At 44.4% G+C, this 17,989-nt stretch overlaps 1 protein-coding gene across 1 annotated transcript in view; it reads left to right on the forward strand.

The window, feature by feature from the left end:
• SH3TC1 (SH3 domain and tetratricopeptide repeats 1) overlaps positions 1-17,989 on the forward strand; it is a 493,452-nt gene that overhangs the window by 113,851 nt on the left and 361,612 nt on the right. The window contains exons 4-6 of the mRNA XM_069632025.1: positions 7,340-7,467; positions 11,377-11,482; positions 15,134-15,286. Of these exons, the coding sequence (XP_069488126.1) occupies positions 7,340-7,467; positions 11,377-11,482; positions 15,134-15,286 (387 nt within the window). The remainder of the gene's footprint in view (positions 1-7,339; positions 7,468-11,376; positions 11,483-15,133; positions 15,287-17,989) is intronic.

Genomic DNA, 17,989 nt, shown 5'->3' on the forward strand with positions numbered 1-17,989 from the left:
CAGAATGCCATATGCAAGGGTGCTAAATAGAGCTTTTACTAATTGTAGGAGGCAAATTGAAGATGGTTTCCCTGTGAGGAAAGTGTTCTCTGCTCACCAGACTCACTTTCCAAATATCTGTATGTGATTATTCCGTCAGCTGCGTGAGAGTGCACTGCATGATCACTGTCATCCATAAAGTGGGTACTTGTGTACTTCGTCTGTGCATATTTCAGAGACACAGGATCACCACATAGGTTTTGCCACGGGTGAGGTGGCACATTCTGAATCTACAAGGAGATGGCCATGGGACAAGCGAGGGTCAACGGAGAGGGGACAGATCCCGCAGGAAACTGTGGGAATGGAAGAAGGTTGTGAACCTCAGCAAGATGCACAACAGGAAGAGAAAGGGCAGAGGGAGCCGGAGGCTAAGAACACTATAATAGTAGGCGGTCAAGTAAGAAGGGGTATGGTGAACCAAAGGAGGAGTTGGGGAGTGTAACCGTTACAAGGGTGAGCAGCCCAAGGGGGGAGGTTGGGAGACAGTCAATGCATCACATAGTGGGGTGTAGTAGTTCCCACAACAAAATCTCTGGGATGACAGAGGGCCAGGAGCGACGGACACCATGTCTGAGTGGTCATAGGAACCTGGGCCCTCCTCAGGGAGTTGGGAAGGGGGGATAAAAGTTGGGGAAGTTGGGGTCAGTGGGAATGGGGAAGTTTAGAACAGGAAGAGAGTGTGGATGTAGAACCAGGAATTAGAAGCAACACAATCTTCAGGAATATAGGATGACAACATTAAAAATACTTACATACAATGTGAGGGGGCTAAATACCCCAAAAAAGAGGAAAAAAGAACAGCTGATCAGGAGGATGAAGGCAAACATTATAATGTTTCAAGAGGCTCACATCAGGGAAGCCGACAAAAGACTCTTGAAAATAAGAGGGTTTTCACGGACATACCAGGCGAATACAGTGGAGAAAGGGGTGAGGGTGCTGATAGAGATACAGGATGGATTAGGAACACAGGTGCAGGTGACCCTAGCCAATGGTGAAGGTTGCTACCTCTTTTTGAACACTACGTATGGGGACCAAAAGATAACGTTGGCCACGATATATGCCCCGAATACGGGGCAAGACAGCTTCCTGAGGGGGACTCTCTCACGACTAGAAGGTTTTGCCACGGGAGAGGTGGTTCTAACAGGGGACTTAAACTTAGCTTGGGAGCCACAACTGAACAGAAGTAACACCACATGCTTGGGGACCCTGGGCCCATCCAAGGCACTGAAACAAAAAATGGAGATGCTAACACTACATGACTTATGGACGGAGATCAGGGGGCAGGCACATGGATTCACACACTATTCCCACGTCCAGACCTCACAATCTAGGATAGATTACATCTGGAAAGCCACAGGGTTGGTGGGCAAAGTGAAGGAGATAGATCTAGGCTCCATCTCCCTATCGGACCATGCCCCGATTATGGTGACCTTCATCCTGGGACAAAACAAATGGGGCCTATGGAGTGGAACTTCCCCACGGAACTGTTACAAGACCAGGTGGTGGTAGACTCCATTAGGGAAAAGATAGACCAATATTTTTTGGACGGTGACACAGGAGAAACTCTGCTAGGTATAGTCTGGGACGCATTCAAAGCGGTGCTAAGGGGAGACTTGACAGTGCGAAAAGCGGACAAGGACAAACGGAAACGCAGATGGGAGGAGGAACTGAAAGGGAAACTGAAAGAGATCCAGGGAGAGTTATCCAACAAACCAAGCAAAAAACTTCAGTTACCACCGAGACTTGTTCAGGGTCAGTTGAGTGCCCTGAGCACTAAGAAGGCAGAAAAGTCACTCCTGTACCTGAAACATTGTTATAACATAAGCGCAAACAGGGCAGATAAACTCATTGCAAGGCAACTTAAATCAAGGTAGAGGAATAGAACAGTAATGAAACTCCAGAACAAAGAGGTACAGGTAAAGACAAAGGATGAAGACATGGGGGAGATTCTAAGGGAATATTACCAAATGCTTTACACATCAGGTAACCCTAAAAAAAGATAAGCAGGATGCATATCTGGAGAACCTCCCCCTCCCCCAGATCTCGGAGGAGGAAAAAGAATCCCTAGAGGGAGACATAATGGTGGAAGAAGTGAAGAAATCAATAAAAAACCTACCGAGAAATAAAGCACTGGGACCAGACGGCTACCTGGACTGCTTTTACAGAAAATTCCAGGAAGTGCTGGCCCCTAGACTAACAAAGCTATATAATACATTTAAAGATCAAGGAGACATTAACCAATCGATGAATAAGGTGAAACTGTTTGTCTTCCCCAAACAGGGTCAAAATGTAGAACTCCCGGGCTCATATCGCCCAATAGCCTTAATAAACCTAGCTGAGAAGCTACATACAAATGTACTGGCCGAGAGAATCTTGCACTTACTTCCGTTACTCATAGCACCAGACCAATCGGGCTTCATACTGACAAGGCAGACATTTGATAACACACATGGGGCCTCATTATAACCTTTGCGGAATGGGTTAACGGGCACCGCTAATGGTGGCGGACCCCTTAAACCCATTCCGCAAGATTACGAGGTTCCCTCGCGGGACCCGATGTGGACGTCTGGTTTTACCAGACGTCCATAGCGGGTCCCGCGAGGGAACCAGGGAGCTAACAACGGGCCGGTCGTAATCGTCCCGTTGTTAGCTCTCGCACCCATTCCCATCAAATGGGAATGAGGAAGGACCGGGCCCGGGTTCCCTGCAGGAGGAATTACTGGGCCCTCCAAACTCGGAATGGACCGGTAATTCCCCATTCAGGGAACCCGGACCCGGTTTTGGTGGCAGCCATGCCCTTATTAAGGGCATGGCTACCGCCAAAGTCATAATGAGGCCCATAGAGTCTGCCACCTGATAGAGAAAATGGAAATAACTCAAACACCAGCCAAACTAGTCTCATTAGATGCTGAAAAAGCATTCGACAGGGTGGAGTGGACACAACGTTTCTGCAATATGGAACGAATGGGGTTTGGACAGAATGTCCTCAAAATGGTTAGGGCCAACTACAGATCACCTCCATTGCAGGTATGCCTCAATGGAATAGTCTTGGGTCCAGTGACTCTGGGGAGGGGAATGAAAGAATGGTGCCCACTATCGACATTATTATATGCAATCTTTATGGAGCCACTATTGGCCACAATCCGGGAGGCGGAAGGGGTGAAGGGGATAATCATGGCGGGACAGGAGCACAAAACCATGGCTTTCACAGATGATATGCTAGTAGCACTGACAACCCCAGAACGCTCCCTACCAGACCCATGAAAGAACTGGAAAGGTTTGGGGAAATCTCCAGTCTCAAGATCAATAGACAAAAATGGAGGTACTAAATTGAATGGCAAAAGACGATACAATAGTGACACTGACCCACAATTTACAATTGAAATTGGCAAAATCGGGGATAACCTATTTAGGGGTAACATTAACACCATCATTAAACCTGATATACAAATCAAATATCCCGACCCTGTTGGAAAACATTTAAGCTGACATTAGGAAATGGAACACACTGATGACATTCTGGTGGGGGTGAATGGTAGCAACTAAAATGGTGGTTCTACCAAAATTGTTGTACTACTTCCAGGCCCTACCTATTCAAAATCCAAAAGTGTTTTTCAAATCTCTGAATAAAGCTATTAAGGCGCCAAGAAATCAGGGAGGCCCATCACTTCTTCACTTGCGCAGATATACGAGGCGGCTCAACTATGGGTAGTGAAAAAATGGGTAGTGCACACCCCAACTCGTACATGGGCTGAACAAGATAGGGCAGTGGCTGGGACCCCACTTCCGGGAGTACTATGGCTAATGGGACAACATAGGCACCCGGACATTAAGATAAGTGAGGTAATGGGGGCGAGCATGGAGGTATGGGATGTAGAGATTAAGAGAGGGGCCCTTTAAACTCAGCCCTCCCCCTTTTTTCCGATATTCGGTAATCTGAGTTCCAACTAGGGATGGTCTTAACAACATTTAAAAAATGGCAAAAGCAGGATGTAATACGATAAGGGACATGTACCAGGCCCGAGACTTAATGACATTTCAAGAATGTAAACAGACTGTGGGCCTGACTTGTAAATACATATTGCAGTACACTCAACTTAAGCATTGGCTCTTGTCCCCACACATATGTCAGGCAGCTACGAGGCAGTTAACACCTTTCTCGCAATATATGACGACAAACACGGGTCCGGGTAAGCTGGTGTCGAGCCTTTATACATTCCTGAACACCCAGGGGGAAGAGATTAAGTAGAACTATATGGGTAAATGGGAAAAGACACTGGGGGAAATGATCACCAGGAAGCAATGGGAGTATATTTGGGGAATTGTTCCTAAGCTAACGCGATCCAAACAAGTAAGAGAGATCGGGCAAAAAGTGCTCCTCCAATGACACTACATGCCGGAAAGGTTCCATGCAATGTTCCCGACTACATCCGACAAATGCTGGAGGGGCTGCGCAGTGAAAGGGGACTGGAAACACATATGGTGGAGCTGCCCGGTGATAAAACAATTCTGGTAAGGGCTAAAAGAGCAGGTGGGCAAGATTCTGAGAGGTTCCGAGAAGGAAAGGGTCTGGATGGCAGGGATGTGGGAACCTGGCCCAAGAGGCCTCACAGAAAAGGGGCTTTGTGATTCTTGTTATAGCAACTTGGCTCATGGTAGCCCACAATTGGAAGAAACATACATCTCCCTCAATCTATGAATGGTTACAAAAGGTTTGGAACTTTTTCTCCCTAGAACGGGTACTTATAAGATTCAAGGGGCCCAAGACGCATTCACGAGAGACTGGGGGCATCTGCTAACACACCTCCGAAGTGACTATATGCAACAATGGTGTCCACACAATATCAAAATAATGGACATTATACATTGAAAACTAGACCTATTCGAGTTCCTGGCATTCTACCACAATGGGCCGGGATGGTGGGGTGGGGGACGGGGGTTTGAAACTGTTTTACTACCAATGTGTAAAAGAAAAGCTTATGTAAAACTAATAAAAAAATATTGTTTTTAAAAAAGGTGCGAGGGGCTGCCCGAGCTATTGGATGTTGACCTGGAGGTGTTATGGGGGGATCCAATCACTAACCCAACTAACATCCCACAGTAAAATAAAGGCAGCCATAGGAACATTCCCACACTCACAACTACTTCCAACGTGTGTGTAGGGTACAGAGCCCTTGATGATAAATATAGTCAGAGTACTGTGGCTCTTGGAGAGCTATTTCATCCCCTTATCCGGGCATAAACGACTATCTTTGGAATTAATGCCTTATTTTTTAAGGGAACAGAGTTGCAACACTCTAAATTCAATGGTGTGTGTTGAAACAAAATTCTTTGTTCAGTACGCATCCAAAGAAAGCATTCAAGGGAAGGAGACAGACTAGCACAGGCTGGTCCCAGGAGTACACATTTGCGCTATACAAACAAACATGAATTTAAATATATGTGCACTGCCCAAGTGAAAGACAAAACAAACATGCCCTGTTGTATTGCTCCTACCAGCATTGCATAGGTATCAAAGTTGCCATTTCCCAGTTGATTAACACACTGCGATAACAGAGGTGCCCACCTCACAGTAGGCACTGTCAGTTGGGCTCCAAGGACTGCAAATGTGACAGAGTTAAAATCCAAAATGATGGCAGGCCATGATATCCGCCGAAGCCAACCCCTTTCAGCCCACATGACATTAAGTACCAAGTCCAATTGCAGACTAGCACATCCCACACTACACAGGTGCAATCCATACAATGAAGCACCGTCCATGGGGAAGAGAGCCCAGATTACTTCAGCCAAACTGTTAGTTGTTTGAGAAGGAGTTGGAGGGTGGTGTTTACAGGGGATTTGCAAGCTAGAGGTCTTTTGAGAGGAGCGCTAGGAGGAGATTATTGGAAATTAAATGGAGAAAGTTACAGTGGAGGAGCTTAACTACAGTCCAGATAGTTATTCTGAGGTTGCTAATATCAAAACATTGTATGTCAAACCCAGGATAAGGAGCCATTAATTCGAGATACATAGTAACAGTTAATCCACTGTCTTAAAATGGAAGAAGAGGAGGAATTGGCAAAATTATAAAATTGATTTTGAAACCGGTCAGTCTCTTGTTTTAATTGTAGAACTGTTTAATGTAAAAAAGTGGAAGACTGTTAAAATTTGGAGAGAATTATACTGAGGAGTTTGGACAGATAGAGGTATCATCTGGCGAGTAGGATTAGAGGTGGTGGGAGAGTGCTGAGAAGTCTTGCATCTGAGGAGGATGGAGAACATCTATAGAAGAGATAGAGATGCAAGACCTGAGGTAGAGGGTATAGCCAGAAGGATTAGCGAGGTTCCAGTTGGTCCGGCCAGTCCAAGAAAACTTTCAGGTTTAGTAGACAGTATGAGACAGTGTAACCTGACTGAGGTTCAAGTAGGCTACATCAGGGGTGGCGAACAATTGAGTGTCTATGAGACCAATACCCTAGAACAGGTAGATATTCGGGTACCAGGGCACTCGTCCAAATCCAGCCCTCTAGAATTCATTAAGAGTAGATCACTGCTTGGAAAAATCCACATCTACCTCCAACCTCTAGAAGTGACTTTAGTGATTTGTCAAGTCTGTTACATTTTTGCCTCCAGGTCTCTTGCTGCAGTCTCCATGGGGACGGGTTGAAAACCTGAAACCCAAAGACAAAGACTTGGGTGTTCAACTGGACATTGGAGAGAAAGTCCAGGATGGACCAAATTCAAGAATTTTGAAAGGGACTTTTTCTGTGCTCTTGATTTTTTGGTGAAGTAACTGTATTGAATATTCTTGTGCAAATAAACTACACTTTCGCAAGCACCACTTCCTTGTGTCAGGCTCTTTGTGCGTATCACTCATGCTGCCCATGACAATAGACTAACTAATGACTGCTGATGAACCTGAGAAAGTCTTTATACAGGAAAAGTCAAAGTATATCACCATCCATCCTGTGGATTAGGAACGAATTTGCCTGCCATGATCCAAGCACCCTGATTGAGCTCCTCTGTACTCCCACTTGGAACAGGAGACATATGCTCAGCCAGCAGCAATGATCCATGAAATATGCAGGACATAGTCCAGAACATACAATTGTATATATTGTCCCTCGGGCCAAGTATTGAGAAGTGGGAGAAGCATGAAGTGGTGGTTTATCATGCAGTTGGTTTGGTAGTAAGCATATTCTAATTGAATAGTTTCATGAGCAGCACAGATAGACATACTTTGGGCCGTGTAAGAGAGAGCCACTAACAACTTAATACGTGCGCGCAATGGTTTATGTGACCATTTTTGGACTTTTTTTAGATATCTCTCTCCAGTTGGTTATGGTCAAGAGAAAGAGTGGACTTCCTGACCCGCGTTTGCAGGGAGTACTCAGAAGAAGGCTTCGTCTTTTAGAAAATGACAGCAAGGAGGTGATGGCAGTCTTTGGTGTAAGTACATTTTGATATTTCTTTTAGTGTGTTTCACGTATACTTGAGCAACAAAATATGCATCCAATGTGCAAGTAAGCGTATTGCTGCAGGTGTTTGGCACTGCAAAAATGATTCAATGAAGGAGGCTTGAGAGTGGATGGCAATGAGTAACATAAAACGGGTTTAAAGTACATACAGAGAGGGGACTGGAAAGTCACTGTCGGAATTTTAATTGCAGGCACAGTGAGGGGATTAGAGCCTGAAATGGGGACGCAGTAGACTTCTGAATTGCAGCCAGCAAGAAAACAGGAAGTCTATGTAAGCAAAAGGAAATAAATACTTCCTGGTAGGCGTGTGTGAAAAGTATTGTCTTCAGCCCAGGAGAGTGCCCCATGGCCAGATGCTGAAAATATATAAGCATGACACATCCCCTAAGGCAAGGGAGAGATGGTCTTGCTGGTAGGCGAATCCAACAAGCGAGCTGGACACTATATATTCCTGGGACTGTAAAAGTAGGCTGGGCGCGGTATCCCTGATGCTGGGAAGTCAATATGCCAGCTACGCACTATATCCCAGAGAATGCATATTAGATTAGGCGATTCTGAGAGGGCCAGAGGTTCCTTTGTTAGGCCCTTTGCCCATTTCGAGTACCACAATCCTGAAATCTTAGTTTTTTCTTTGAAAACCCCCTAATCCGTACATAAAACATTTTGAATAATACGTTTAAGACTACGTTAGAATGGTGTAAATATATCTCTCTCGCTCTATGTATCAATCTTCTAAAGAAGTGGAAATGTCAGTAATGCACTTGTTTTGAATTATAATGGGGAGTGTATCAGGAACGTCATTTCACTAAAATGCCAGGGGTAGCATAAGTGACATCACACGACGCTTGGCCTCTGATGACATCAAAATAAGTGATGTCATTTGACCCTGCCCCAAGTGACCTCACGGGAATTGATGGCACACAACTTTTCACCCCTTGACAAAACAGGAAGTGGCATCACATAGCATTGTTCATCAGTAGAATAAAAATATATGGTTATAATATCACTGTTATCTGATATACATTTCATACAAGAATGGATCACCATGTGTAGTATTAATATCAGTGTGTATAGGCCCATATTACAAAAATTACTGTGAATGTAAGCAGATGAACAACACAGCAACCTAGACTATTGTACATCACTCAGGCTAAACTGTAAACAGAGAGAGGACCTCATTCCAGTGGCTGGCCACAGACTGGAAACAGCAACTGACCAACACAAGCCCAAGCAGAACAACAATAGTCTGGAGGGTTGCCTAGAGCTGTGCTTGTGGTTATGAATGATTTGAAACCTTCCAGCCATCACCTTTCTGTTTTGCTTATTTGATAAGTAACCCACAGTTGTTTATGTTAGATGGGAGATAGAAGGGAAGGATATGTTGCAGATCAGTTATTGCAGGTTTTTTAAATTTTAAAATGTAAACAGCAGCAGCACCTCCATGACATCACCCCTAGAAAAGGCCCATTTTAATATTTTCTTTGGTCCTTTATATCTTGCTTAGTGCCAGCTTTCTCGGGCTTCTAAGCACGAACAGGAACTGAACCCACGTTGCACTGCATCCTCTTGTTCCCAAAACAAGTGCCTTGCCCCTGAGCTATCATTCCGAATATATATCTTTTTTGCTTGAGGAAGCAACAGGTGGCTTACTTCAAAGGCAGCGGGCAACTTCATGTAAATTAACTATCTCACCTTGCATCTATATACAGTGCGCTGGTGATGCAGATCTGGGAGATCCGGGTCAGGTGGCACAGTGCCCAGGCAGGATTGGTGGCAGAAGCCACTGAGGCACACCCATCTCATCACAGGCCAGTGGTTCACTGGATGTGCAAGGCAGACAACGATAAACACTGATGACATATGCTTTCATGCTGTGATGTCACTGAGTATTGCTTTTACCCATTCCTAGCTAGCTAGGCTTGGCCCCATACCCTTCCTAGTGCTACAGTACTGGCTATGAGCAGCACAGACAGCCCCACCTCTGAAACCAACCACTCAGGTATTCTTCACTAATGGACTGCCAACCTGTTAGTGATGGCAGCTTCATGTTTTTTTTCTGCATCCCTGTTATTTCTCCATCTAATGAGATCTAGATTCCAGGTGAAAAAAGCTGTGGAACATTTAGTTGTATTTAAAAATGCCCTTTTCAGGGGCAACACTGATATCTGCTCTTGGCACTGCCTCTTTGCCCAATGTCCCAGGGGTAGCAAGGATAAGTCTAGGTGTAGCAGAGGGGGGGCCATGGGTAGAAGTTGCTAACCCTGGCAATCCCCAAATGACGTCCCTGGAGTGTATATTATTGTTAAGAAACATTTGTCATTTTCTCAATGCCCAGAAAACACTATTGAATGAATCAGGGATTCTAAAGAGAAGCAAGTGTGGGGTGAAAATAGTGATGTGGTAACACACTGAGGTATCTCAAAACACCTAACAAATGTACACATGTGTGGCTATTGACAATTTAAAGAGGTAATTAGTGCACTCGCATGCATGAAAGTCAGTCGGGTTGTATGCTACAATTATGACGGCCCCAATCCTGCACACTACAGATTATCACAACATGGGTTGCACTCAATTATGCTTAGGCACTAAATCTTGCATGGGGACTGCTAAAGGGACATCTAGAAAGATGTTTAGCTTGGAATGAACATAAATAGGCATTAAGTCAATTATTTTGTTTGTCTAGGAATTTTATTACTACGTGGCAAGTGCCTGGTTTACCGCTTGTCTTATTCTGTGATATATGGAGACTGTTTCAGAGCGAGGTGGCACATTGTAAAGAGCTACTTTCTTTTGCTTAAAGGTGTGTTTGGCGCCCAGGCATATTTGTATTGTGTTTAAATGACTAATGCACCATAGGAGTACAAGGATGAGTAGTGGCTAAAAAGCCTGCTCAGTCCTCTAACTATAAGAGCGCAGCACTGATCCCAATCATAAAGCTGAAACAGGCACAGTCAAGAGATACATACCTCCTTTGGATTTTGTGGTCATGTCGGAGGAGGGCATGCAGTACTGGGAAGAGGGGTGTGAATGAAATGACCGTAGCAACGCAAACACTAATAGTGCACCTCCCCAACGTAAAGGAATGCCCAATCAAGATTCCATAAATGTATATATACTTTAACTAAACACACCATAAACATTAACAAAAACCAACCTCTGTGGAAAGAACACAGAACATGCAGAATGTAAATGATGCAATTACTCTGGGTAATGTAGCAAGAGTGAAAGGCAATAATACATCAACAATAATGTTACAAAAAGAGTATCCTCTTCAGGAAAAAGCTGCACCTAGGGTTTAACCAGTCACTAAGACCTTCACAATGGTCCAAGAGCACAGGGGCTCTCAGTAGTACCTGATTTCAGTTCTTAGGTGGTTCTTACGTCGATGGAAACCTGCTCTGACTTGCAGGACTCCATCCCTCCATTATCTAATTTATCCATTGAGGGAAAGACACCAACTCTGCCGCGTGAATATTAATGAGGTGGCCAGTGTGACCTCCCTGCTCTTGCCCTGTTGACATTGCAGGCAAGTTTGCTAGGAAAACAACATTTGTTTCTCTCCTGAATCCATGCAAGAGGAAAAGAGCTTTTATTCAAATAGTGGAAATTGGTGAGACTTTGTCCGACACCTAAACCCTTATAAAGGTACAATGCAAAAGGTTGGGACAAGTCTGCCAAGACACAGTAGATAGTTTAAGGAAAGTCAATGGCAATCAATGGACAACCATTTACGTTTTCGCAATCCTTTACTGATTGTGTGTTGTTTGTTTTTAGAATTATGAAATGTACAAATTTGTTTTTTTGTGTACCAAACCTTGTCGATTTTATTATTAACAAAAATAAAGTGAAAACTGTTTATACCTTGTGTCTACTGCAGGAGCTGTCAGCCCGATTGTTGTCCATTCACAGTGACCAAGACCTAATAATTGTGACATTTAAAACATTTGAAGAAATATGGAAGTTTTCAACGTATTATTCTCTTGGTAATATGTTATTTTCTTACCTGCACCTCATATATTGATTTATGAAATGTATTGGTCAATGTACATTTATTCTATTGTTGGTTTTCAAATTGCTTCTTATGAATATTAAATATGCACTAATTGTACACACACACAGACTGATGAGAATGTACAGAAAATGTTTTCTCCTCTTGCAAGTGTGTACGGCAAACACAAGTTGAGAACACAGCAACAACTCAAAACATCATCAACAGAAGGCTTCTCAAAATGTTGCAGGCCTAAGATTCCTGAATGTTGAAAATTAGTAATGATGGAATAATGTGACTAAAGCTATTGTGGGCTCATTCATGCTTGGATGACGACCACATAATCTGTACTCAATAGACCAAAATTACGTTTAGGTTTATCAGCAAGCCAGCTACACAATGGTACACTCAATCATGGCTATCCAGCATGAATCCCGAAGGGTTCACACCAAAAATGGGTTCACACCAAAAATAACACTGGTCACCAAATCTCTGGGTATTACCATCAACTGCAACTTCTCATTCAAGCAGCACATCGTCCTGGTATCAACTATTGCTTTCATGCAAAATGATAACTTGCCTGCCATCCCCTAAATTCAAGGCAGACTTCAATCCTAATATTGTTGCACCTGTACGATGAGAGCACGCTCCTCTCAGGTGACTCTACTATAGCACGTGCACCAATATAAGTTGCGCAACATGCTGCACAAGACTGATCATGGGCAAAAGGAAGTTGGGGCCTATCCCATGCATGCTTTGGGAGCTAAACTGGCTGCCATTGCCAGCCTGAAATATCTTCAGAGCAGCAGTCAGCATTTAATTCTAATCAATATGAATTTAAGTGCAGATTTGCCTAGCTGGAAATATATTAATTTCCAGTGGTTAGTGCAGTTCCAGAAGCTGCACTATCGCAGGACTGGAAAGTAAAATGTGCTGAAAACAGGTCTCCTCCTGTGACAAATTGCCTTCTGCCCTGCAGGAGAACATGGATGAGCAGATGCTAAGGCGCCTATTCAGCCCTCACACTTCTACAAGCAAAGAGCCAACACAATCATAAAGGTAAACGGGCACAGTTATCAGATATACCTCCTTTGCCTTTTGTGGTAGGTAACGTGTACAGACAGAAGGCGATACTCTTAAGAGGGGTGTGAATGTGGTTCAGTAGCACCCCAAACATCCAAGTATTCAATTCCAAAATAAAGGAATGTCCAATAAAGGTTCTATACAAATATATACACTTTATTTAAACACACCAGTTGCAATAATAACTAAGTAGGAACACAGTACACAAAACCCACCACTAAGTAAAGAACACAGAATAAGCAAAGATAGTAGATGCACCACTCTAGGTAATGAATCAGGGTTGAAAGGCAAGCAAAATCAATAATGTTCTTGAAACAGGATATGTGCTTGTGAGCAAAAAGGGTATCGAAGTGACCTAACTGGTCTCTAGGGCCCAGAAATGGATCAAGAGGGCAGTTAGCAGTCAATAGTCAAACATTTTTTGCAGTTCTTAGTGGTGTGGCAATGCTGAATCAGAGTTCTTGGCGCTGTGCAATGATCGGAAGAGAGCCAAAGGCAGCAACGGAGGGTTCTGCTGGTTCAGATGTGTTGAACAGTTCTTTAAACACTTTCCAAGCAATTCAACAGTGAAAAACACTAGGATCACAGCTGTGTTGACTCTCAGGGTGCTGTGAGTCCCAATCCAGGGGCTCGAGTCCGAGATGAGTAATTTTCTCGTGCTCCCAAATACAGGGGGAGGCTGGCACACAACTGCAGGGATCCTTAAACACAGTGAGGTCCTCGGTACCGCTGTGGCAGGCAAAGAGGCAGTCTTGCTCTAGCAGCAGGTCACTCCTTAGGGGTTACATGTCTTTATATTGAGGTAATGTATAACGAATACCCATATATCAAATATTTTAACTTGAAAACATTTATAGTGAATGGATTGTTGGGGGTGTGGTCCCCCCAAGCCCCTGTTTCCCACGTATAAGAACCCATACCGACTGTTTCCCAAAAAAAGTAACCTCTTACCCAACCCTAATACATTCACTATAAAGGTTTTCAAGATAAAAGATTTCATATACGGGGATACAATATACAGGATTCAATATAAACACTGTATACTGTCTTAGATTGCTGTGAGCCCCACTCTAGAGACTCAGGGACAAGATGGGTTCTTGTTATTGAGATCTCAAACACGGGGTAGGCTGGCACACAACTTCAGGGGTCCTCCAACATGGTTAAGCCCTGGTTACCGCTGTGGCTGGCAGAGAGGCAAGCCCTGTTCCAGCCGCAGATCATCCCCAATGGTCCCTGGGTATGGTTAGGGGACAGAGCTCTCCTCTGTCTTGGAACACCTGCCTTCACCTCACAACTGGAGGACTCCGGAAAGGACTGCCCTCCCAGTAGGGTACAACAAAATCTTCTATCAGGATTCGAGTCCAAAGGATGATTCCAGATGATTCAGAGTAGTGGTGTGGGAGCCCTTCTTTTAAAGGTGCAAGCCCACAGGCGATTGGACTAAAGCAAGCCCGCTTTAGGGGTCCATTTGCTGCTCTTGCAATGAGTGGACTCTGCCCTTCTAACATCACCACCAAAGTGTTTTGTGCTACAAGAAGTGGAGGGGGACAGGAAAAAGAGAGAGAGGCAGAAAGAAACATTCTCCCAAAACTGTACAGACCTCTCAGTGGCTACACTATTCCCACCACCTTCCCTTTTTAATACAAACAAAGGGATTTAGAAATGAAAGTGTTCTTTGATTCCCTTTCCCAGGTCAGGGTCCCATGGAGTGGCTGTCCTTGGGAGAAGGATGTTACCTGCCCTTATAAAGGACTAAAGAGAGGCAATCCCACCATGCTACATTCCTGCCAGTAGTTCCGCATCTGAACTGGGCCCACAAAGCAGATGCATGTGCAATATCAATTTAATGTGGATGGGATAACTGAGAGATACTGGCCACCATCCCCAATCTCATGTATACCTTATTTTCTACAGTTTAGTGTTCCAAAATGACTGCATCTTCAGAGTTATATAGTTTTTGGAATAGGGGTGCATTTTTTTAAATGCATTCCCTGTGCTCTAGAGACTTGGATGTCACTAAAGCTGTGCGTCCTCTGAAACTGGTCTGTGCACATGCCCCAAACCAGAATACTAATGGAGCAAGGCACAAGTACACACTATGCTTTTGGCATGGAGTTTGAGAGGGGAATCCGATTAGCAGATTTTCCTTTCAGAGATGCAATTACCCGCATTATTGTAATAATTAATAAAAAAGGCTTTGAAAACCTTGCCAGATGGCAATTCATCACATCTCGTTACAAGCATGCACAGTGGAAAAACATCTCACCAGTTATTTGCACACCTCTGGAGCTTCTACGTTTCAGGAAAGAATTGAAGACCCTACTGTTTAGACAGTTCCTCAGCTAGCACTGTAAACCCTTACAGCACCAGCCAATTTACCTCTTTTTGTCACCCACAACATCTGTCTCTCCATCCATGTATTCTGTACACTCTACAGCTAACGGTTGGTTCACATTTGAGAGAAACATATACAGATATGCAATGTGTTGCCCGCAAGGTTTTCATGATATGTCCGATGATGATGCACTGTTTTTCTCAAACAAGGCTATGTTTTTATCCGTAGGTTTTTTTAATCACTGCATGGAAAATTTGCTACTAGATCAGTCTTTTTGGCTCTTGTCAGAGGATGATAATGAAGAGGAAGAAGCTGGCATTGAAGTCTGCATAAGCGATGGATATCTCAATCTAATGTACAAAGGACTTCTCATGCAAGAAGGTGAGACAATCTGCAAAAAGCGAATGGCACAACTGCATTTTGAAATACTCTGAAACAGCCTTGGCATTTCGATCTTCCCATTTAATGAGGCTCAGGCTTCATTGCATTCAGCTGGACTTTAGCTGGGTTATAGTTTCCAAGAAACAAGGGTGGGGGGCTCAATGGTTTGAAGTGCTAACCTATCTTGAATACATCTAACACTATTAAGGTTTGACTCAATTCTCCATGTTGGCAAATCTGCAAAGGCTTGTTAAACAGTTGAAACTTAGTAAACCGACTAGCACTGAAATTTTGCATTCTCCATTTCGACATACCTCATGAATCAATTAAACTTTCTTGATGAATTTGAACCTCAATAACATTTAGAACAGTTGCATACATGTGAGTGCACACTACTTTCAGAAATAGGTTGTTGTGTCCTGCAAACAAGAAGATGATGCAGGACATGGCAACCAATTTCTGCATGGATCGTGCACTCTTGGTGCAGCTCCTTGTGCTGTGCGGCTACTGTTTTCTTAAATACACTGTCAATCAAAGCAATGCATTTTCCCATGCTTTGGGTGATATATTTAAATAAAAATTAAATATCTTGGCGCGCAGGTCCCTGCGACCAATATGGCGTACCTAAAAGGGACGTGTGCCAAAAGCACACCGCCGTAAACGGCCGGCACCCAAAGCGCCACATCAAAACACAGCATACCCCTCTTCCTCATGCCTTCTTAATTTGTTACATTACTCCCAAATCCCCTTTCCTCGCCCCAGTACGCCATTTCCCCCATCTCTCACGTCCTCATCCCAGAACTCCAATAACCCCACTGCCTTCTTCCTTGTCCAAGTACCCTATTCATAATTAATTGCATTACACCCACCTCCCCCGTCTTTGTCCCAGTACCCCAATGGTAATCTGTTGCATTACCCACACATCCCTCTTCCTTGTCCCAGTACCCCATTAGTAATCTGTTACGGACAGTGTGGAGGTGACCCGTTCTAGACAGACCCTCACTGATATAATGGGATTGTCAGGAATAGGTCCCTCCCAGCACCACGTATATCGCCATTGTTGCCCTTTACTTGTGGTGCCGGGACAGTGCAGGTGGTGGGAATAGACCCCTGAGATGGTATGGGTGCCAGATGGACAGCAGACTGTGACAACCGGAAGGCTGACAAGAGTGTGGCCAGAAGACACAACTGGGCCTGGAAAACTGAAAATGATGGGGCGTGGGACCCAAGAAGGTAAGAGGAAAAAGGCAAGAAGAGACTCTCAGCATGTAGCAGACAAGGGAGTACGGCAATGGCCCAAACACGACAGAGACAGGAGATTAAAGGGCACAGGAGAAGGCCTTGGAACGACAAGGAGATGGGAGGAAACAGGGTTGCATGGCAGGGGACTTGCAGACGCAGAGCATCTCTTCACAGTACAGGAGAGGATTGCCACGCAACGTGTCTGGCATTGCTGGAGCCTTTCATAGCCCCGGCATTAAGCCAAGGCTCAGCCTCATGTTCCCCATTGCTGGGGTAATGGCCAAAATGGGTGCACTGCGCATGCGGAACACCACAGCAATGGTCCCCTGCACATGCGTAATGCTCCTAGCATGGTGGCCCCTATCTGACGATGCCCTGGCAGGGACCACCACTGAGGACAGACTGAGAACATAGGTAGTGCGCAATGCCACAATGGTTAGCGCCACCAGTCCGGATGTAGATGACGGCGCCTGCAGTAAGTGGGGGAAGTAATACCTCATCACCCAAGTAACCCATCAGATATGAACTGCATTACCACCACCACCATCTTCCTCATGAAAGTATCCCATTACCCTTTCCCTCTCTTCCTTTACATGCGTTTCATTCTTCCGATTCACAGTACCCCATTAATAACCCATTTATCCATGACACAAATATCAGAAAAGTATTTAATAATCCTACAGTGGAAGATAAAGCACAAATATTTGAATTGGATGGGTTTCCTGCCTTCATTTCGAAAGAAATTGAGAAATTACCAGTTAAAAATCAATGGGCAAAGAGAGAACACACAGATTCGAGGAGGCGGTATATAATATGTTATGTTATTGTATTTATTTATTGGTTATTTATAATGCGCCTATACACAATGTTTTTTGAGGCGCATGTTCTGTTATGTTAAAGGATATTTATACCTGAGTGGTCCCCTGGCACTCCGGTGGATCTGAAAAGCAAGAGGGTAAGGTAGTTAGTGGGACTGAGCCGGAAAAAAGCGCACGATAGCTGTGATGTGTTTTTGGCAGCTTCATATAGGGTTTACACCATTTGTTGGGCATAGGTGTGAATTTTCGGTCGCTTATTGTGTGGTGTTGTGTGTGGCAATGTGTGGTTTGTTTCGTTATTGTGATATGGTGAAGTGCATGCGGTTTGTTGTGCTGTAGAGGCATGCTTGTGTTTAGTGTTCGAGAGGTGTGGGCAGAGGGAGTTTTTTAGTGGGCTTTCTTAGTGGTGATACTTTATCGTACCCCCTCAGTTTTGGCCACCTGTGCCAACTAACCCGGCCAGTGTCATGCATTGTGGTGTGCTATGGGTCTCACTCCTATTTTCTGTGCAGAGTTGTGGGCTGTTAGCAGGGCTATTTAGTGGTGATACCTCCTCCAACCCCCACACCCATATCCGGACTAATGGATGTCTACATCACTACGTTCCCTGACACATCCTGGTGTGCAGCCACCATCCCCACCC

The sequence above is a fragment of the Ambystoma mexicanum genome, chromosome 6q (genome assembly GCF_040938575.1).
Source record: "Ambystoma mexicanum isolate Mex_15411 chromosome 6q, UKY_AmexF1_1, whole genome shotgun sequence".
NCBI lineage: Eukaryota > Metazoa > Chordata > Amphibia > Caudata > Ambystomatidae > Ambystoma > Ambystoma mexicanum.